Source organism: Castor canadensis, chromosome 3 (assembly GCF_047511655.1).
Source record: "Castor canadensis chromosome 3, mCasCan1.hap1v2, whole genome shotgun sequence".
NCBI lineage: Eukaryota > Metazoa > Chordata > Mammalia > Rodentia > Castoridae > Castor > Castor canadensis.
The window spans coordinates 153195329-153217671 of NC_133388.1; the positions used below are offsets into that span (position 1 = coordinate 153195329).

General features: G+C 34.9%; 1 protein-coding gene across 2 annotated transcripts in view; it reads left to right on the forward strand.

The window, feature by feature from the left end:
• Slc26a7 (solute carrier family 26 member 7) overlaps positions 1–22343 on the forward strand; it is a 112496-nt gene that overhangs the window by 69521 nt on the left and 20632 nt on the right. For both annotated transcript variants that reach the window (XM_074068819.1, XM_074068820.1), the window contains 6 exons: positions 259–341; positions 2463–2610; positions 3990–4103; positions 12563–12640; positions 13675–13770; positions 21183–21289. In XM_074068819.1, coding sequence (XP_073924920.1) covers positions 259–341; positions 2463–2610; positions 3990–4103; positions 12563–12640; positions 13675–13770; positions 21183–21289 — 626 coding nt within the window. The remainder of the gene's footprint in view (positions 1–258; positions 342–2462; positions 2611–3989; positions 4104–12562; positions 12641–13674; positions 13771–21182; positions 21290–22343) is intronic.

The window sequence follows — 22343 nt, forward strand, 5'->3', positions numbered from 1 at the left end:
TTTGAGACAGAATCTTTCTGTGTAGCCCAGAATGGCCTTGAACTCATGATCCTCCTGCCTCAGCCTTCTTAGTGCTGGGATTATAGGCATGTGCCTGGGTTAATTTTTAATATTTTATTTATTTAAAAATATATGTAACTGGTACATTGCTCTTGAAAATCACGGGACCCACAATGTTTACTTTGAAACTGTTTTAATGTGTTTGAAAGGCTAGTAATACATTTTTTTCTTCTTTTTTTTTCAAATGCAACTACACAGATCATTGCGGCATCATTTGCTTGTTATTGTACCAATATGGAAAACACATATGGATTAGAAGTGGTTGGTCATATTCCAAAAGGGTAATGTAGTCTTTTAAAAATATATTATTTGTTTGATTTTGATACATTAAGGGCCTGGAGAATGGGTGGGTATGGATTTCATTTCTTTTTGTGCCTATAAAAGACAAAATTCTAATTAATTTATATTTTGAATGATAGAAACAAACACAGTAAGTTCCTAGGTGATAAGTTTGCCTATTGTTAAATAAGTTGATAGTTGTTTTATATAGCATCATTTCAGGTAAAAGATTCAGAAGTTATTTACAAAAACACTATTTGATACAAAATCAAGGGCATTTCATTTGAAAATTAGTCATGATCTGGGAATTAGTTTGTCCTATCCTCCCCATATATTGTTATGACTATTTTTATTTCATTTAAATTATGATAAGGATAGGCAAACATATCTCAGATAGCAAGCCCATGGGCCTGGGTAGTGCTTAATGCCAAGAGAGAGGGTAACTGTGAAGGAGAAAGCATGGTTCCCTCCTGCCTATAGATTTTCTCTGGACTCTAGGAAAACATTTAACAAAAGAGGATGTGTTCATCTTAAACAGCAACAGGTTGTTCCAAAAATAGACTGAAAAAAATGAAGGCATTTTAGAGAAATTGAGGGTGTCTTTGTATTCCCTTTTAATGGTGTATATATGCGGACCACCCATACGCATAAATTTGGAACAAAGTTGTTGTTGGGTCCTCTAAATATTTATCTTCTAGACTCTATTTTTGGTTCCTAATTACACTAAAATAGAAGAATAGTAGAAAAATTCCAAGGGATTAAAAAGATAATTTTTAAAATCCTCAGTCTTTATTAACTTATATATAGATACGATGATTGTCTGAATCAGTTTGAACTTTTTTAGAGGTTTCTTTTCTTCACTTTTGAAAGTGAGTTCACTGTTTCTCTTTAGGTCATTTTGTTATTAATTAGAAACACTCAGTTTTCATGAAGCAAAACTTATACTTTGAAATAGTTGCAGTTTTGTGTAGTACATATCTTAAGACCTGCATTCATAAATATTATTTTTTCTTGGGGGCAAACTTTAGTATGTGGATAAAAAATCATGCCTCTTTTCCATCCCCTCTAATTTCTCCCTTTTTAGTGACTTTTCCAGAAACATCCTCATCCTCTTAAGGGCTCATAACATGAACTTGGCTTTGAAAAGAGATGACACTGAGATTGAATCCCTGCTCAGCCATTGTGTTCATGACTTTAGATGAGTTACCTAATCTTCCCCAAAGTTTTTCTCCTCCCTACAGTGGTTATAATTGTGCTTAGTTTAGGGATTGTTGGGAGAATTAAATGAAATCGTTAAAAAGAAAATGTCAACATTATAGTTATATACTAGATATTAAATCAATATGAATTCACTCCATTTTTCTTCTATTTTTGCCAGAGGGACTTTTTGTTGTTTTGTTTTGTTAAGTCTTCCAAAGAATCAAGGATACATAAATGAGGAAACTTTGTCTTAAGTGATTTTCAGATGACTGTAAAACAATGGCTGGGTATTATTTGAGAAACATTTAAAACAATTATTTGAAAGGGAGCTAAGTGTTGTCATATATTTTGCAACAGAGAGTAGATGGACTCTTTTATATATTTTTCTTAACATATGGAAACCATAGTTAAGTGTACTGTGAAAGCAGCAAGTAAAAAAATTAAGATAATGAACTCAATGGCATATTTGGGATTAGTTCAAGAACTGTAGCTAACAGTAAGCTAGTGTTTGCATGCAGAATTGAAAAATTCAAGGGAGGAAATACAGTCTCCAATGCCAGTCAAATAAAAATTTGGAAAGGTTCAAATGAAAGAACGTTCCAGATTTGCTTTTGTTTCTGATACAGGAAATTTTTGTAGAGTCAGAGTTTCTGTGGTGTAACTTGAACTCCCTGGGGATAAATGCCAGTTAGATGCATGGAACTGGCACTGTCCCTGTGGTGTGTCTCACCATTTTGATTTTTCTGCTTTATAAATAATGTTAAAAACAAAGGGTTTCTCAGGGCAAGGCTGCTTGATTTTCTCATGGGTATTTCACTTACTCTATGTAAACGTCAGACTTGTTACCACAGTTGAATTCATTGCAAGTTGTTACAGAAATGACACGAAGGTTGATGACTTCAATATGGTTTTTCTTTCCACAGAATTCCTCCACCTAGAGTTCCCCCAATGAACATTCTCTCTGCAGTAGTTACTGAAGCTTTTGGAGTGGCACTTGTAGGCTATGTGGCCTCACTGGCTCTTGCTCAAGGATCTGCCAAAAAATTCAAATATTCAGTTGATGACAATCAGGTGGAGTGTGCCCCCAGCCCCTCTCCACCCCGTTGTGCCATTGTTCTATATACTTTCAGATATTGAAAATGCTGAACCTTTGAAAAATGTAACTTTTCTAAGTTCTTGCCAGAATGGATAGAACAAAATAGAATAAAGATCTGTTATTTATAGAAAGCTGAAAATACCACTTTTATGATTTATAATATTTATTTTTAAGAAAGAAAGACATCTTTATTTATTTATTTATATTGTTGTGCTGGTGGGGGTACATTGTGGCATTTATAAATGTTCTTACATTATATCAAATATATCATAATTGAATTCAACCCTCCACCATTCTCCTTTATTCCTCCCTCCCACCATTCCTGGGATAGTTTCTACAGGTATCATTTTTCCATTTATAAACATGTGTACACAGTATTTGCACCATATTCCTCATCCCTCTTCCTACTGGTACAACCCTCCCAGGCAGGACCTGTTCCATTCTCCTGTTCTCCAATCTTGTAAAAGAGAAAAAATGACATTTTTGCTTGTACACAGGGAGTTTCCTGTGGCACTTCCATGTATATGTGTATTGGTTCATCTCCTCTTTTTTTCTTCTGAAAGACACCTTGATGTCCTTTCTTTTTCGAAGAGAATCCAAATATCTTTATTATTGCATGCTAACTTTTAAAACTTATGGATGTCAAAGTACAACACAAGTATTAGCTACTTATTTTGGTAAGAGACTACAGAATGTAAAGGGCTATGCTAGAATACCCAAGGATGCAGAATATACTACTTGTATTTCTGAATATATTTCTCCCAGTTTCTTGCTTCAAAGCCCATGGACCTAGAGAGCTATATAGGTCTAAAGAGATAGCTCAGTGAGTGATTATGAATGCCACAAGGCCTGAGTACAAGTCACACTCTAACATCACCTGACCCTTATTCCCTCTGTGCTCCAGTTTTCTCCTTCATAAAAAATAGAATTATTCATTCGATGTGGTGTATTGAGCCCTACAATGTTCCAGACATTGGTCTAGGTACAAAGGATGCAACAGTGGACAACACAGAACATATCTTTCCTTCAGTCAAAACTTCCCAATGGCTTCCTTCCATAGTCATATTAAAAACTTCATTGTGCCAAGATATTCAGGAGGCAGAGGTAGGAGGACCATGCTCTGAGGCCTGCCCAGGAGCAAGACCCTATCAAAAACAACCTAAAGAGCAAAAAGGGCTGGGGGCACGGCTCAAGTGAGAGGGCATGCTCTAGTAGGTGTGAGGGCCTGAGGTCAAGCCCCCACGTTCCAAAACACTGAGTATCAACAAACTTCATTCTTTGACACATTTTACTTGATCTTTGAAAGTTGATTGTGATCAAGAAATGATGCATTCTCCTGTTATCAATCTTTCAGGAATTTTTGGCCCATGGCCTCAGCAACGTGATTCCTTCATTTTTCTTCTGCATACCAAGTGCTGCTGCTATGGGACGGACTGCTGGCCTGTACAGCACAGGGGCAAAGACACAGGTAACCCACTTGCTCAGCAGGGACCAAGGAACTGCTGGGCCTCCACTCCCCTTCTTGGAGAGCAGAGAGCGCTTCTCTGTAAAGTCCTGAAAACATTTCTGCTACTTAAAGTTTTTCTAAGTATCTTCTAAGAAGTATTCCCTCCCCCCTCATTCTTCCCCCTTCTCTCCTTGCCCTCCCCTCACCTAGTTCCTATGACTGGCTCTTCCAGAGGCTGAGTGACTCCCTGAACAAGCTGATAAATTCTGTACAGATGCCCCCTTTAAGGTTAGCAACCTTTGAAGCCAAAGCTCCCTCTAGTGGTGCCTCTGACTTATATCCATTAATCTAAACACATTTTCTATTTTGTTTATTTCCTTTATATAAAATAAAATCAACTATATGCAAAATCATTCCTTGGCACTGAAATTCCTATTTGTAATGATGTACAAAGGTGGCAATGTGGCATGATTGTTCTATACTTGAGGAAAGTCAGATCAATTCAGCATTTACCTAGAACCTGTCATTACACCATGCCATATGCTGGGAACTCGTAACATGATGATTATTATGGTGGTGGTAGAAATGTTGAGTTGTCAGGTATTGCATGTGGTACTTTTTATTCAAATGAACTCACTTAATCCTTTTGACCACCCAATGAAGGAGATATAATTATTGTTTCCAGTTTCTACATGAGAAGGCTAAGGAAAAAGGGATGAAATAATTTACCAGGATTGCTGGCATTTCAACTGAGATAGCTTCACTCCAAGGCTTGCACTCTTAACCACTGTTCCATGCAAGAAAATTCATCCATATTTTTATAAAAGAAAGCAATAATGATTGATAACCATTATTAATAACCCATGTTTAAATTAGAAATTTTATGAGAATTTATAAAATATTTTATATTCTAGTTCAAACATTTATTAGGGGCCTAAACTATACTAAACACATTTCTTAGGTGGCAGAACATTAAATTTGAAAAGTATATGGCTTGAGATCTTGTGGAAGAGTGGCAAGGGAAATATGGGAAATAGATACCAAAGTATGGCATAAGACTAATAAAAAGTACCATGGAGCTGAGGGGAAGCACATTCAATTTTGAATGTGTTAACATTTGACAAATAATTGCTACACCTTGTCAACTAAGTAGTGAAACCCACATGCAAGCTTAGTTTGCATGACACCAAGTATTTGATGATGTTTTCATAGTTAGTGACTTCAAGCAGAGGTCTATCATGTGCACCTGCACGGACATTTTTGCCACTGTACTCTCAAGTGTTTGTGGTCTAACTTTGGATGTTTAAATTTGTAGTGTACTTAAATATCATCTTTTACTTACTGTGAGGACTCTTCTCTCTCTAAACTCTAGTATCCTATTGTAGATTTCCCCTAGTTTCTTATGAAAATGAGAATATTAGACTTTCTTTTCAAATAAAGGCTCAATAAACACAGTGAGTGGGCAAGGGCATGAATTCTAGAGCCCGGACTGGTATCCAGTTGGTTGACTTTGAACAAGTAACTCAATCCCACTAACTTAGGTGGACTCAGCTGTTAACGTAGGATTACAATATTAAAAAACTTAAACGAGCTAATTAATACATGCTTGAAAATCAATGCCTGAAACATGCAATACCTGAAAATCAAATTAATGCCTTTTATATGTTAATGCTAAGGCCAGGCCCAGTGGTGTCTCACGCCTGTAATTTCAGGTTCATGTGAGGTGTAAGTAGGAGGATGTAGTCCAGGCTCATCTCAGGCAAAAAAATAACCTATTCAAAAAATAACTAAAGCAAAAAGGGCTGGGGGTGGGCCTCAGGTGATAAAGTGCTTGCCTAACAGATTTGAGGCCCTGAATTTAAACCTCAGTAGTGTCCCAAACATGTTAGTGATGGGTAATCACTAATTTAATTATTTTTATTGAGTATTTTAAAGTAAGAAGATATTTTTTTGTTTAACATTTAATACTAAAATGCTCTGGATTGATTAGGATGGAGCAAGACATTCTTGCAGTCCCAGTTGGCTCCTAAAATTTGCTCAGGGCTCTTGAGGTAGCAAGTTAGCATGGTCATTTGTCATAGGGATAGAGAAGGTTGAACTCAAATGTGTTCCATCTCTGGAGTTTCCTTAGGCATCTACATACTTTTCTAATTACCATTTTCGTAACAAGGAAAACTTCTTATTAATCTTCGTAACTTTCAACATGGTATGACTAAGAGAAAGAAGACTTTGAGAAAGCTTGTACTTACTTTAAAATCTGAGTTGGTCATAAATTTGTTTAATAAGTAAGGCAGGGATAGTGGGATGTTCTTTATTCTCTATTCTGAAGGCCACACATTTGAATAACTAGAACAGAACTTTTCTAAGGACTTTTTATTAATAGAGATGATTTTTTCCTGCATGGTATTCTATTCATCAAACTTCAAAAGAAATGAAAGAAATTTAGCAAAACACTTATTCAGGGAAAGAAAACTTAGTATCAGATATTTTCAAGATATCCTGCTTATTGAGAAGGTCATTAATCTAATGGCTCCCACTTAAGTTGGGCAGGTAAAGAATCTGATTTAATAATGTATACTCAACTCAAGGATAGCTTGCCATAGGAGTAATTTCAGACCTTTAACATTGCAACTGTTAAGTTTGTATAGGAATAACAGACAATTGGCATAGTTTGCAGAGCTCTCTAGACAAGCCAAATCTTTAAAGTTCTGCTCTAAATAGGCTATTTGTGAGAGCATTTTTCTATGAGAATTGATTTCACAAATCAACCTCTTAATGGCTCTGTCTCCTACAGACTAGACTTATACTCAATAAAAGATCTTAGAAGGCATAAAAACCCCTCAAGTTCTAAGCTACTGACAACCCATCACAGCACTAGTGGTAACCACATTACACTTAGTAATTAATTTGCCTGCTGACACATTCCCATTTTATGCTACAGTATTTCTGTAGAGTTTATATTGTAAACATAACTGGAGGTGAGGTTCAGTGGCAGAGAACTCGCCTAGTATGCTCAGAGACCTGGGTTTGATCCCTAGCACTATGAAGCAACAACAACAACAACCAAAAAAAAAAAAAAAAGAGGTATCTTTTTAGCATGCAAATCTGATCATGTTATTTCTGCTTAAAGTCCAGAAAAGACTTTGCATAAGTCTTAGAATTCAGATCTTTGTGTTGCCTACCAGGCTCTGAGTGTTTCCTCAGTGGACTCCATTGCCTTTGGGGCTGTCTTCCTCTTTTCCTTTAAGCTAATTCCTCCCAGCCTTCAGAGTTCTGAAGGCTGCTGTTTCTGGGCCAATTATGTTCATTTTCTTCAGTGTCATGAGCAGTCCTTGACAGTGTTGATTAGGTGATCCTATGATCAATGACTGCTTTCTAATGTTGACTTAAAGCTGCTAGAGAACATGACTCTGTCTGCTTTGGTTTACAGTAGCCTTGCTGTTTACCTTGCTGTTTAGCCTGGTATGTTGTAGGTGCCGAGTCACTATGTATGGAAAGAATGAATGAGAAATGAAAGCAGTAAAAAATTATAAAAGAAGACCACAAGTTTTGCTGATATTAGAAGGACAGATCAGGCCAGGCAGCTTTTATTGTCATTTGAGATAGTACATTTAAAGTTGGGAAAATCTCACTTAAAACCAGGCTTAGGATTATATACTTTACTGAAGTACTACTTAATAATATGAGCTGCCCAGGTAATTAAAATCACCTAGTAGTCACATTTTTTAAAAGTAGAAGAAATTGGTGTTAGGCATGTTAGTTCATCATACCTGTAATCCAAACTACTTGGGAAGCAGAGATAGGAGGATTATGGTCCAAGGTCAGACCAAAACTAACTAAAGCAGAGATAGGAGGATTATGGTCCAAGGTCAGACCTAAACTAACTAAAGCAAAAGGACTGGCTCAAGTGGTAGAGCACTTGCTAACAAGTGCAAGATCGTAAGTTCAAATTCCCCTGAAAAATAGAAGAAACTGATAAGAATTATTTTTAGTACTCTAATTTACTCAACAGAGTAAAATATTATCATTTGAACATAGAATTTATTTAAAAGTTATTTACAATATTTTTCTATTTTCTTCCTGTTGTGTATTTTCTGTTGTGTATTTCCTGTGCTGTACTTCTCTGGTGTGTATTTTGTATTTTTTGTCTATTTCAATATGCACTAGCCACACTTTCAGTGCTCAAAATTCACAGATGACTATATTGGGTAGTAAATTTAGGAGCATTTTACACAAACACATAGAAGGTGAAGCCTTTCAATGGTTTGAGAATCAAATCAAAATGTATTAATAGGAGTAACAAACAATAGTGATTATTTAATAGCAAGTTCTGTGGTCAGAGACTTAGACACATCTATTCTCCACATGTAGAAATCCTTTCTACAGTGGTTCCCTTTACATGTGACGTTTAAAGCCTGTGTCTAAGAAAGGCCTTTAGAAGAATAAGGAAAGTTTGGTGCTACCTAGACAAATAGCACAAAGGAATACTGTGTGTTTTCCTTCCCTTCTTCCCTCTAAGCCAGAATGTTCACTACAGGAAGGAGCTCAGAGTCCCCTGCTCTCTCCTGCATGCTTCTCTTCATTTCCAATGGAGGAGAAACAGCAGTGCTCTGCAGGGACTTCAGGAAGCCCAGTGGAAACATGAAGGATGCCAGGCAGCATCTGCTGCAGAGGCAGCACAGCCACAACTGAAAACAGCAGCTGGCAGATTTCTCTGCCACGCTGAGATTGCCTCTGGGTTCTAATTTGCCAAACTATATTCCTTTATTCTTTCAAAATTTGACTCATGGCTTACATCTCCTTTAAAGCCTTCTTAATTTAGCCTTTGTTATTCAGTGCCTTCCCTTTTTCCCCCCTCCTTTCTGACCTTTTCCATCTTTTGCATCATTCTACTACTTGCTATAGGGTTTTACATGTAGAAAGCTTTCAACCTACTTTATGTCCTTTGACAACTATCTAGGAAGAACCACAATTGGAATTGCACTCTTTCTCCAAACAAATATAAGTGTGGCTATAGAGAACACTGATGCCTGCATGGTCATCCTTATCAGTAATAAGCAACTTTCTCTCTCTAAATATGTGTGTACATGTGTGTGTGTGCATGTATGTAATTTGAGAATGAAGTGAGAAGAAAATATAGATTTCACTAACTTGTATGTAAAATTAACTCTTCAATGTGACTAGTTATAATTTCCAAACAAAAATTATCTTTAAATATTTAGTTAGCATGACATGGAAAGAGGTGAAGAGTAAAATACCTAGACAGTGGTTGTCCTATGGATAATTAAAGGTGGGAACTCCTACCTTACTAATTATAATCTAAAATCTACTTGAAACTTATTAAGAAGGAGTTAACTTAAGTTTTCTTAGATTAAAAAGGACTAGGTTAAACATTATTTAGAGAGAAGCTTAAATGTAGTTACATTTCATTGTTTTTAAGTAGTTGGATTGTAATTTTAATGTCAGCTTTAGTGTATTATAATATATCTAGGAACCTTAAAATGTGCTTGAGTTTTTACTCAAAAGTGTTGCTTTGAAAATCTCTTAGTGTGTTGTAGAAACCAGAAAAGCCAAGGAGCTGCCTTTCTTTGACCACCATCACACAGTGCTGTGGGCCACTTTGTGTTTGCAACCCCTCCATTACCAGTGCAGGAAATCGAATGAACCACTTTAACATTAGAGCCAACTTTTAGAATTTGAAGGATGATGAATGTCCTACATTGATTTGAGGAAAAAAGACAAGCTATTAATACAGTGAAACACCACAGAAAAAGTAAACAGATCTTTCGAAATTAATGTGTGTATATTCATGTAAATAAGACTATAACCAACATTTTAAGCTATTAAAAATAGGTTTCCACTTTACCTTTTGTCGTGATACTTGTATGTCATGTTTTTTTAATGAAAGAGAAAGAGAGAAAACAAGAGAGAGAGAGAGAGATATCTTTGCTTAGACTCTGCAATTTCCTAATTTAAATCCTGTTTTCTGCTGTGCAATGAATGTCCACACCTTCCTGCTAACACCTAGAGTCCTACTATCTTTCACTTTTGTAGGAGATAGAATTATTTCCAATACATAAGATTATGCCAAATTAAACTTTAACTTAAAAATGAGTGAATTGATCTATAAATAACTGCTTGTATTTTTAATGGTTAATATGTACATGCTAGAGTCAATGAAAAGGTCAACTCAAAGAAATTTAAAAAATACATTTGATTTTCATAAATCTCATGCAGCACACATTTCATGTTCCCTTCATGCCTTTTTAATCCCCTAACTCTGGGACAAGTCACAATGCCTTTCTGTGTCTTAGATCCTTCCAAAGAACTTGACTCCAACGTTTTCATTTCAGCATCTAAAATTGAGGGTTTTATTTTTTGGCATAGTGAAAGTGTAAGGGTAAAAAAAATCTCACAAAAGGATGCAAACTATTGTTTTTTGTCTTGAAACAAACCTTAGCAGTTAGTGTCTTTTTTGCTCTCCATATCATCATGGGTTTACTGAGTCATTTACTGGGCTAGATCCTGTGATTTGCATCCTGACACCTAGCTCTTTCCAGGCTAGAGGAATGTCAGTATGGAGTACTATAACCTCTTTTTTATGGACAATCATTGATAACATTGATTTATTTCCCATATAAGAATTACTTTCCACTTTATACCAGCTGGGATGTATGGTTAATAAGGCCTACTAAATATGGCAGTGACAACAAAATTCTTCATTCTCTGACTACATGGAAAAGCTTGTTCCAATGTTCATTTGAATGATTGCCTAGCTGAATAATTATACTTGCTGCCATCCATTCCCTCTCCTCCACACATATGTCTTTTAATGATACTAGATTCAGGACTAGTCCCCATGCTGGACAGATATGTGATGGAAGCAATGACTACAGATCCCTTTTCCAATTCCCTTTTCTTAAAATCAGGCTTATGGAAGTAAATTTAGCTATAGTAAAATTCACCCCTTTAATGAATAGTTTACTTTATTTAGAAAAGTATATTGTTGAATATCCACAAACAAAAGATACAAAACATTTCTGTCACTCCTCAAACCTTTCCCATGCCTCTTTATATTCATTTCTCCACTCTTACCTCTAGTATCTGGTTTCATATAATTTTTCTTTCTTTTTTTTTTTTTTTAAAGAATGTCATAGATAAGGCTGGCAGAGTGGCTCAAATGGTAAGAGTACCTGCCTAGCAAGTGTGAGGCCCTGAGTTCAAACCACAGTGCTGCCAAAAAAAAGAAAAAAAAAAAAGAAAGAAGAATGTCATTGATAAATAATCTTATAGCTTTTTGTGTCTAGCTACTTTCACTAACTAATGGTTTTGAATTCTATCCATGTTCATTTTTATTACTTAGTAGTATTTTATTCAATGGATGTGTCATAATTGATCTATTCACCATTTGGCAGACATTTCAGTATTTACATGTTTTGGTGTTTGTGAATAAAGGTGCTACAAACATTTACATATCAATATTCATTCACATGGACATGTTTTTCCATTCCTCTTAAGTGATCGGGATCTATGGTAAGTGCATATCTAAGTCCATAAGAAATAGCCAAACTGTTTCAAAATGGCTATAAACATATTGCCTTCCCAAGTTGTTCTGAGTCCTTGACTGCTCTTGAATTTATTTATTTATTTTAAGTGTAAGCTATTCCAGTAACTCCAAACTCCCTTTGATATCTTCATAATGGTGTTCTAGGCATCTCTGTGTCTCATGAAAGGTCTTTTCTCTTCTTAGGATAACAGCTTGGCCAAATGTTTTTACGAAGTTAGGAACATTTGCTTCTCAAGTTGTCTATCAAGCAGATCATAGCTGAAAGAGCCAAATGTTTTAAATTGCCTTCATCAGCAGACTGAGTGGGTTAGAACATGACACCAAAGACTTTCCAGGATTAGTAATATCAAATCTGTTGCAATGCCAGAGTTGCTCCTATAATCCCATATAACCATTTCATATCACACTTACCCACTCATATTACCCACTTATGAACAAAGAACTCTAAAGACAAGAGTGAGTGCTTCAGTAGAAATTTTCCATCAGCACAGAAGAACCCTAAGGGCCATATTCAGTTATTATCCACACAACCTCCCACTAAACAAGGAGGAAGTCAGGCTAAATAACAACAGGTTAAAGAAATTTTCACTGAAATGTCATTGTCACTATTCAACTAAAAAAGCCATTGCTGTGATGTGTGATAAAAGTTGATGGTGTCCTATTTCTTTCTGTGGAATTACTTTTCTCTCATCACTGACTTAATTTAATTGTACCAGTTTGTCAGCTGTCACATTTGGCTTCTCTCAGCTGTGAAATATAGATTATGACTGTCTATGCAATTTAACAATGATGTGCCCATACTTTGTTTCTTCTAATCAGATGTACTAAGATTTATAACCCCCACCACCATTCATAGCTTTGAAATAACAAAAAAATTCAAGGCTTTGTTTTTTGTCTGTCTTGTATTTTACAGGTGGCTTGTCTAATATCTTGCATTTTCGTCCTCATAGTCATCTATGCAATAGGACCTTTGCTGTACTGGCTGCCCATGGTACAGTAGTGCTTTTCACTATCTACTTTTTAACTTTACTTTTAATGAAAGTCATTGTGTTTGAATATCTTAGTAATGTAAATCCAGTAATCCTGAATCTGAAAACCATCTTGCATAAGTAAAGGTGAACTGTGAAGAGGGGTGCAAAGAGACCATCCTTGATGAGAGAGGCAGAGGAGGTTACCATGGCTATCCTCTAATTCTTCATCTTGCTTATAAAAGTGTCATTGTGGGACCACTGTTATTCTGTGTTTATTTGGAGGGTCAAACTAGAAATATTCTGCTATAAAAAGTAGACTCCAGAAGCTGGGGGTGTAGCTCAGTGATAGAGCACTTGCCTAGTATGCATGAAGCTCTGGGTTTGATTCCTAGCTCTGCAAAAGAAATACTGCTGGGGCAAGGGAGTGGGGAACAAAATACATATTTCTACCCTTGATGCACCTTTTATACAGTATGACTGAGAGTATTAGTATCAGTGGTTTACCTCACCCTTCATAAATCTAAGGCATTGAATGACCCAAGTTAAGATGCTGGTCTTAAGAGAGCTGGTTTCAGTACCTTGTTGTTGTAATTCTTCATTTATACAGTGAGTATAAATCATTTCCACAGGCTGATCACCCAATAATCAAGTTCATTTTTCAAAAGAGTTACAAATATCTGCAGGTGAAACTAGATAATTCATATTCAAGACAATTATAAAAATATAAGACATTATTATGTAAGTTTTGTAACTAACACATCGTAAGCCACTGACAGTAAATAATTATGGTTGAAGGAACATTTAGCCTATGATATTCACCACATTTTCTTTCTTTCTGTCTTGCTTTTAGACTTGTATATGATTTGCCCTGTGCTTTCCTAGAAATATTATATTCCTACAATAATAAGTAAAAAATATTACTTTAGTTTCTAATTGGTGACTACATTTCTCTAGTATTTACTTTAAAAACAAAACAAAGAAAATTCCTTGGTCCTTTTAAATTCAGTTAAAATCTTTAACTTGCTTCTTCGTGAACTTTATTTTTTATTTATAGTGTGTTCTTGCAAGCATTATTGTTGTAGGACTGAAGGGAATGTTAGTACAGTTCCGGGATTTAAAAAAATATTGGAATGTGGATAAAATCGATTGGGTAAGTAGAAATTTGACTGGGCATTTTCCTCTTTGGCTTAAGCACATATTATGAAATATACTGTAATATTTTTATTTGCAGAAAATAGATTTATCCCATTGAGACTTGTACACTTTACAAAATGCCAGTATAGTTTTCAAAATTTTAATGAAAGTATTAAAATATCAGTTGTCCTTATAAGAGACAAATAGAATTTTGTCAAATTTTGATGACTATGTAGTTTGAAAACTTTTAAAGATTTCTAACTAATTTGAGTATATTGGGGATGCCCAGTTTACATGATGTATTGATTCTGAAAGCAACACTCATCCAGGAAGTATACACTAAGAAATATGATATTTTATAGTATGTATAGAAAACTCAGCATTAATATGTACAGAAATATAGTTAGTCTTTTAATGGCAGCACATTCATTCTAAATACAAAAGTCTTATGAATTGTCTTATATAAAAGTGGGTTACAAGGAAGGGGGATTATATTACTAGGATATTGGTAGGAACAGATTAAATTATACTGAAGAATGATGCTAGCAGAAATGTTTAGCATATTTACATTTTAGAGAACCCTATCTATAAAATAGCATCCCAAATCCTTTCTCTTTCCAGAGAGAGGTACTCTCTTTAACAAGTACCCTCTGTTTTGCTCTACTATGGGATTCATCAAAGTATAGTTATCTATGTTTTCTCCCTTTGTTTACTTGAAACTTTAGATCTTTTGTTACTGGAAACTTTGAAGGATTAGTTTTACTGCTGTCTACTTTCATAATAGTCCTCCTGAGGCTTGATATTACTGAGCTCCTACCAGAATATAATGCTGAGTGCCATGAAGAATGTATAACTGAATAACTACCTACTCTTCCCAGACACTTACCAGGTGTGCTGGCAGCAGACACAGAAACTTTTAACTTATGCAAGCATGGTAAAACATGACCTGGAAGTAAAAGTACAAGCTTAGTGCTGGTGAAAAATAGGGAAAGGAGCATTAATTTGTACTGGTTAATATGAAGGACTGTCACAGCAGAGCTGAAATATGAACTGACACTCAAAAGAATAGTATTTAGTAGGCAGGTCAAGAAGCCACAATTAGCCAGGCTAAGAGATGATCACAGCTTTTGTTAAGGTGGTATATATGAAGTAGTTCATGAAAATAAAAGAATGAGAGGATGTCAACTTCTTCAGCAAAGTTCTTGATAACATTGTGAAGGTATTTGTAAGGAACTCAATAATCACATAGGAGGAAGTGTGTTTTGATATTGAGAGGGAGAAACAATGTCAGGGGAGGCATTGTCTAGGAAGTGCTTCCTAGGATGAGGACTGAAGAATGAATAGATACCATTTGGGGAAGAGAGAAAGAGAAGACATACAAACATACAGAGATGGGTATGAACATGTCTGGCTCTAAACATCAAGGTGTTCAGCACAGATGGAACATACAGGTGAGGATGGTAATAGTGACAGGTGAGGTTGGAAAAGTTATAATGGGTTATATAGAGGTGACCACTTATGTCCCTCAAGATTGTACTTTATTCTGAAGACAGCAAAGCATCACTGAAAAGTAAATAGGAATAAGATTTCTGTATTAGAAAGATCACTAGAGAAATTTTAGAAAGATGGAGAAGAGCATGGATCAAGACTGATGGATTATATAGCAATTGGAGTACTGCTTTTAGTAATTCAGCCTTGGAAGGCCAAGGCTGAGACCATGAAGTATGAGAGGAAAAAATAGAGCTGAAAATTGGTAAAGCGGTTGAATCATTCAGTGTTCACCACCACTTCATGCTATAAAGTGGATGCCTGAAATGATGTCTAAGTTTGTAGTTAGGAACATCATGGGGGGAAGAAAATAGCATTCATTGAGTTATAGAAAATATGGAAGATTCTCTTGTTGAAATGAATTTAGTGGTTACCTTTAGTCTTACAAAATACATGTTCTTTTTCCTGAGGTATTCACTTTATCTTTTAAATTTCTTTTCCCATTGCCAAGTAGTCTTCCAAGAAACAACTTGTGTTTTATATTACCTGAGCTATTTCATTTTGAAAATTTTGATCTTTTTTATACAATAATGAAGTTTTTGGCTGGATCTAAAAATACTTTCTTTCAGGACCTTTTAGACTTGGGATTATCTTTAAATCTTGAAGAACAAAGCAGGGAAAACAGAAGTCAACATTATTTTTTGTTATTTTATGCCAGTTTATTCTTTTAAATAGTCAATGAATTTCTTTCTTCCTTCCAACAAATTTTGGTAATATTATCAGACTCTTTCTGTGGTTTAGGCTCCAGTATCAAATTTCTATGAATTTTTGATCTCAGAATCAAGAATTATCTACAAAATTTCTTCTAATATATCAGGGAATATTTTTCAAGTTTATGTGATTTGCTGTCTTCTTCATGAACTTGAATTTGATAATTCTACTTTCTCTTCCTTCATGTCTATTTATTTTGCTATGATTATTTTGTATTTCCTTATATGCAGTTTGAATTATTCAGTATATTTCTGATTACTTTTTGTGAATATTCTACTTTTCATTTTTAAATACTGCTTTCATCTGTTTTATTTTTATTTATACTCAATTTATTTCCTAAATTTTTCTAGATTGCTTTTTAATCTCATTCAGCTTTTCATCCTCTTTTTTTTAAAGTGTTTTTTTCTTTGAATATTCATGTCTTTTTATTTTTGGTGGGCCAAAATATCCTCAGGATTTCCTGCTTACAAAGCTCTCCCATGGGAGTCATACCTCTAGTCTATTTTGTTCTGGTTATTTTGGAGATGGTGGTCTTATGAACTCTTTACCTTGTCTGGCTTCAAATTGTGATCCTCCCAATTTCAGACTCCCAAGTAGCTAAGGTTACAGGTGTGAGCCACCAGCACCTGGCTCATATGTCTTTTTGAGAGGTTTTATTATTTTTTTTAATGCTTATTACATGGCCTGATCTATTTTCTGTCTGTATTTCATGCTTCTCTTTTTTTGTTTCTTCCTTTCTGTAAATAGATCTCTTGATGATGTCTTTAGGATTATAATGCACTTTTTAGTGGACCTAGCTATTTGCTGAAAAATAATGTAGGAATAGCAGGAGATAGGAAGTGGCTAGAGCAGCCCGCAGTTCTGATTTAAGTATGTCACCTGAAGATGTGTCCCTAGATGAAGCAAAGCTTCAAAAATCAGAGGTTTTCTAGTGACATGGCACTGGCTTACTCTTCATTCTTCTTTTTGCTCAAACTGTAATAGTGTTTTTCTGTTAGAACACTGGGTTGTAAATGACACCGATGGCATTTAACTTTCCCTGAATTCTGTGGTATCAAATAAATCTCTACAGGTACATTTCCCATTTTTCTGGTGGCCCAAACTTGGCAAAGAACTTAGAAGCTCTTGCTCCAAGAAGTTCTTATCAAGAAGATTATTGTATATAATTCTCAAGATTTTTATGTTTACACCATAATCTATAATTGAACTCTTTGAATAAATTGTTGGCTTTCAGCATCTTCCTTGATTATCATCCAAATTTCACAGTATTTGGCAGGTCTATATCTTATTTTGTAGTATTAGGGGCTTGTGACCATGTTCTTTTTTTCATCAAAGTTTTTTTTTTCCTTTTCTAGATTCTTTTTTTTCTTCTTTTGGTAGTACTAGGGATTGAACTCAGGGCTCTGGCACTTGCTAATCAGGTGCTCTACCACTTTTTTTCCATGGCTGGCCTTGAGCCGTGATCCTCCCAATTTCTTCTTTTCCAGTAGCTGGAATTATAGGCATGATTACAGGCATGAGCTACCACACCTGACCTTAGGTTCTTTTTAATATTTTTTGCCTTGTGTTAATATAAAGGAGTAGAGTATAAATTCCTTTACAATTCCATCTAAACCTGACTTCAAATCTATACATAAGAGAGGTCTGTCAAATGATTAAAATTCAGATAACAAAAGCAACACATTAAGTAGGACGCTGTTAATTTAGATAAGGTATAATAGTAAAGTGTGAAATAAGGCATCATCAAAGAATTCAGAAAAAGATGTGGACAGATACTTTTGATTAATAAATTATAGGGCCTGGAAAATTACTAGATGAGTAGGCGGAAGAGTAAGATATGACTCCAAAATTTCTGATTATAGTGTATTGAAGAATATTATTTTTTAACTGAGGGAGAACATTGGAGGAAGGGCAACTTTTGGGATGAAGTTAATGAGTTTGCCCGGTGTATTGAGTTTGAAGGTGTTTTATGAACAATTTGAAAAAATGGTTTAAGATTTTGAAACTGGTAGTCTAATGTTTGGAATTGATACTTGAAAACTTAGAGTAACTGGAAATATGGTATGGACAAAGATTAAGTTGAGAAAGGTGACATGGACATAACAAGTGCATTCATCTGGTTATATCTATTGATGATTCAATGGGGCATTGGATTAGCTTGCCAATGACTTCCTATGGTTGGTATATTAGCCATACTGTTGTCATTGTGACAAGATTACTGACATACACAATTTAAAAGGAGAAAGGATTTATTTTGGCTTGGTTTCTAAGGTATTAGTCCACATGACTGGGAGGGTATAGAGGAGCACAACTGCTCACATCATGGTAGCCAGGAAGCAGACAGAGAAAATGACTGCTAGCTGGCTTTCTCATTTTCCTCTTTTTATTCCATCCTAGCCCCCAGCCTATGAGATGGTGCAGATCAATTCAGGGCAGGTCTTCCCCTTTAGTTAATTTTCTCTGCAAATGCCCTCAGAGACATACCAAGATCTGTGCTTTTCTAATCGCCAATCAACCAAGTTAACAACCAAGATTAGCCATCACTGTTGAGGTGGATAGGTATCTCTTAGCTGTTAAGGAATTCAACAGTGAAAAACCATAGATCATTGGGAATAATATGTGGACTAAGAATATTGCACAGACTGGGATATAAGCTATATTACCCAGTAGACATAATATATCTAGATTACTCAACAGATAGAATATGTCTGTTCTATCATGGAAACAAAATTACCAAAGTTGTGTGTATGTGTCAAATAAGTTGAGGGTTTAAAATTTAAAAATCAGGTCTGTAGTCTTTTCATGAAAAATCGAAAACTTCTCAATCCTTTCATATTTTATAGTTTAATATTGATTCTATTTTGAGTTGTAGGTCAAAACCCTCTTCAATGTAATGAAGAAATAGAAATCTAAATGGTAATTGAGTTTGAGTAGCTAAAGAGATCAATAGAAATTTAATTGTATGGATCTTTCCCAAATAGATAGTCTTAACAGTTCAGGGAAAGGTGAGGTCATTCACTAGCTGCTAAACTATGATTTCCATTGTCACATTTTCTATAAAGAACAAGAATTTAGGTGATCTTTACTTACGGTCAAATTTAGAGTTATCTTGTGTTTGGGGATGTGTGCCAAATGATTTTTTTCAGCTAGTGAAAAAAAATAGGGGCCCAAAACTAGCCAGTTCCTGTGGTAGCCAATGTTTTGGTCTTTAACATGAATTGTTGCAGAATACTTTTACAATGGACAATGTAATACATTAGAGCTTTAAGTAATGGAACTATTTACTGATCTATGTTATTAATTTCCATTTGATATTTTTTCAAGGCTATAAAGGTAGCCCCAGGAAATAATTGAACATTTGGCAAGCCTGACTTATAATAAATGATGTTGTGGGAGAGTAAATATACTTTAAAAATAGAACCAGATGCTGCCAAAAGTTTTGGTTGCTCTGATGAATCCTGGCCTCCAGGCTCTGTGGTTTTTTAAGTGGCAGGAACCAAGATCCTTTGTCAACCATGTCATTTTGAAACATGGAGGTTGGCCAGGAGGAACTGTACTCACAAAGCTTTGGGTGAGGTTTTCTTCTGCCACCTCAGGCAGGCTCAGCTAGCACTCAAAGAGGAGTAGAACTCAGAATCATCATAGCAAGTTGAAGTGGTGATCAAAAACTTGCAGGTTTATTTTGCATAGGGTTGAGTATAGTGTAATGCATTAGGAAGGAAAAACACTGTGTCCAAGTGGAAGACACAAAGGACTGCCAATTAATTCGAATACAGGATAAATAGCTCAGTGTCCGAACCTATGAAATCTATGAGATGTCAGCTGGGAATGAGCTCATAATAAGTAATTCCTTAGCATTAAATTTGTAGGGGATAGAGCTTAAAAAGGAATCATTTAGAATATGTTTTCTCTTTTACTCCAGAATGTTTGGGTCTTTTATATCAAAAAGAAATTTAGAAATAAAAATCCCTCTATTGCTTCCAAAGGTTTGGCTTTTTCAAAACAATCTGTTATTAAGCAAGAATCATTCAAGTTCAGTGTAGATAAATAATACAGACAAAGGAAAAGCATTTTGAGTAAAAAAAAAAAAAAGGCGGGGCTCTTTAGAAATGTTTATTTCAAACTTGTCTGATAAAAGGTACCCCTCCTCCAAGATTAAATGCTCTTTTCAGATTACAGAATAGTTTTTCTTTCATTTGTGGATGAAATTGAATAATGTTTTTGAAGATGTTTCAAAGTGATGTACTTTAAAACACTGATATAGAAAGAAACAAACTAGAATTGCATGCATAGGCAAAAGGAGCCAGGTTATTTGGGGGAAAAGAGAGAGTTTGACAATTCTGTCAGTCTTCTATTTGATAAACGCAGGATTTTGTGTTTATAAATATAACCTTTTGGATTTCACAAATTACTTTGCTTTTAAAGATATTTTTGCTGCACTTAGTTCAGAAATGCCAACTATATTACAGTATCTTTTTGCAATCATGGCTTCAAGTGATGACAAAACTGCAATAACTTTGGAATGCCAATGAAAAGAGAATTAGACTTTCTTGCAATGTTTTGAATTCTTCTTAAGAACTAAGTTGCCCTTGCTTTTTTTTCCCCTCTTTTAGCTTTCACAATAAATGGCCCCTTGTAAATAAAATTATAATGATCTTGATAATGGTTGATCTAAAAGTCACATTGGCAGTGTTGTTTGATTTAGCCATTTTAACACAAGGCTTTGAAGGCTTTATGTAGTAGTAAATTACATTAGTTATTTTTATAGCAATCCTAGAAAACAGAATAACAAAAATCTGCAAACAATTGCCTATAATATTATTAGATTAAATGAGAAACAGTGGGAAATCATGGTGTGCCTTTGACCACATATGTATCAACCAACTATTTTCAGATCTTAAATATAGTGTTTGTTGGGGATTGAGCTAAGGGTTAGCAGTGCCTGGAAATAAAAAAGGAACCTTTCCCTGCTTCTACTGCTGAGAGTTTGACAGAGCTAAATTTGTTTCTATATTTCTGAACTTCTGTTTACTGCTTCTTAAATATTATATTCTTGCTGAGAGATTTGGTCACAGAAAATGTAGAATAAGATTATGAAGAATTTATCAATCATGAGAAAGATGAGAATACCAAAGAACCCACACTTTCTGTTTCCTTTTTTTCTTTCAGGGCATATGGATTAGTACTTATGTATTTACCATATGCTTTGCTGCCAATGTAGGACTGCTGTTTGGTGTTGTCTGTACCATAGCTATTGTGATAGGGCGCTTCCCAAGGTAAGATTTTATTTAAATATTCTGCTTATTCTTACTCAACAAAAAAGTGTACTCAACAGAAAAGTTACTTTTATTTTTGTAAAATAATATAGCTCCATAAGCTCATGTTTTACTTCTTATTAGAGAAAGGGAGACAAAATAAAATGTTTTTATCTACAGATGATATATAACAATGTTGGTCTTAATGAAATGAAATACCAACATTATAAAATAGAATGTGTTTTCTATCACTATAACAAATTTTCTATCACTGTAACAAATATCTGAGATAAATCAACTTAAAAGAAGGAAAGATTTATTTTAGCTCATGTTGTCAGAAGTTTTTGTTCAATGTCACTTGATCCTGTTGCTTTGAGCCTATGACAGTTCTGTACATCATGAGGGAGTGTGTGGTGGAGGAAATCTGCTCACCTCATAGTGGATGGGAAGCAAAGAGAGAGAGAGGAAGGGACTGGGTGCTCTTCATGGGCACACTTCTAGTACCTAATTTCCTCCCACTAGGCTCTGATTCTTAAAGGTTACCCCAACTTGTAGTCACACCACAGGTTGGCAATGAAGCCTTTAATGAACAGGCTTTTTGGGGACATTTCAGGTCCAAACTATAAGCAAGTATATGAAAATCTATTAAAATAAAAAAATCCCATAGCCATATATTGTGTCACATAAATATTTTTAATTAAGTAAAGGGATTATGGCATCCAATGAGACAAACCATATAATAACAGTAATCATTTTGAAAATTAAATAACTTCAGAAAATTTTATTTTTCACATGCCAGATTAATATATATACATATAAATATATATAATTTTCTAGATAATCTACGTGTCTTTGTACTGAGCATCCATAACTCATCTCCCTCTTTGACCAATTTCTTTTCTGTTTTCCTAGTGTTCGTTTGACAATTCTTGTACTCATTTCTCAACCTTCCCTTGAAATTATTTCTGAAATAATATATTATTCAAAATGTAAAGTTTTTTTCTGTCTAGATTCTATTCTTACAGAATCTGTAAGTATAGCTTCATTATTATCTTCTCATTTCATCACATTGATT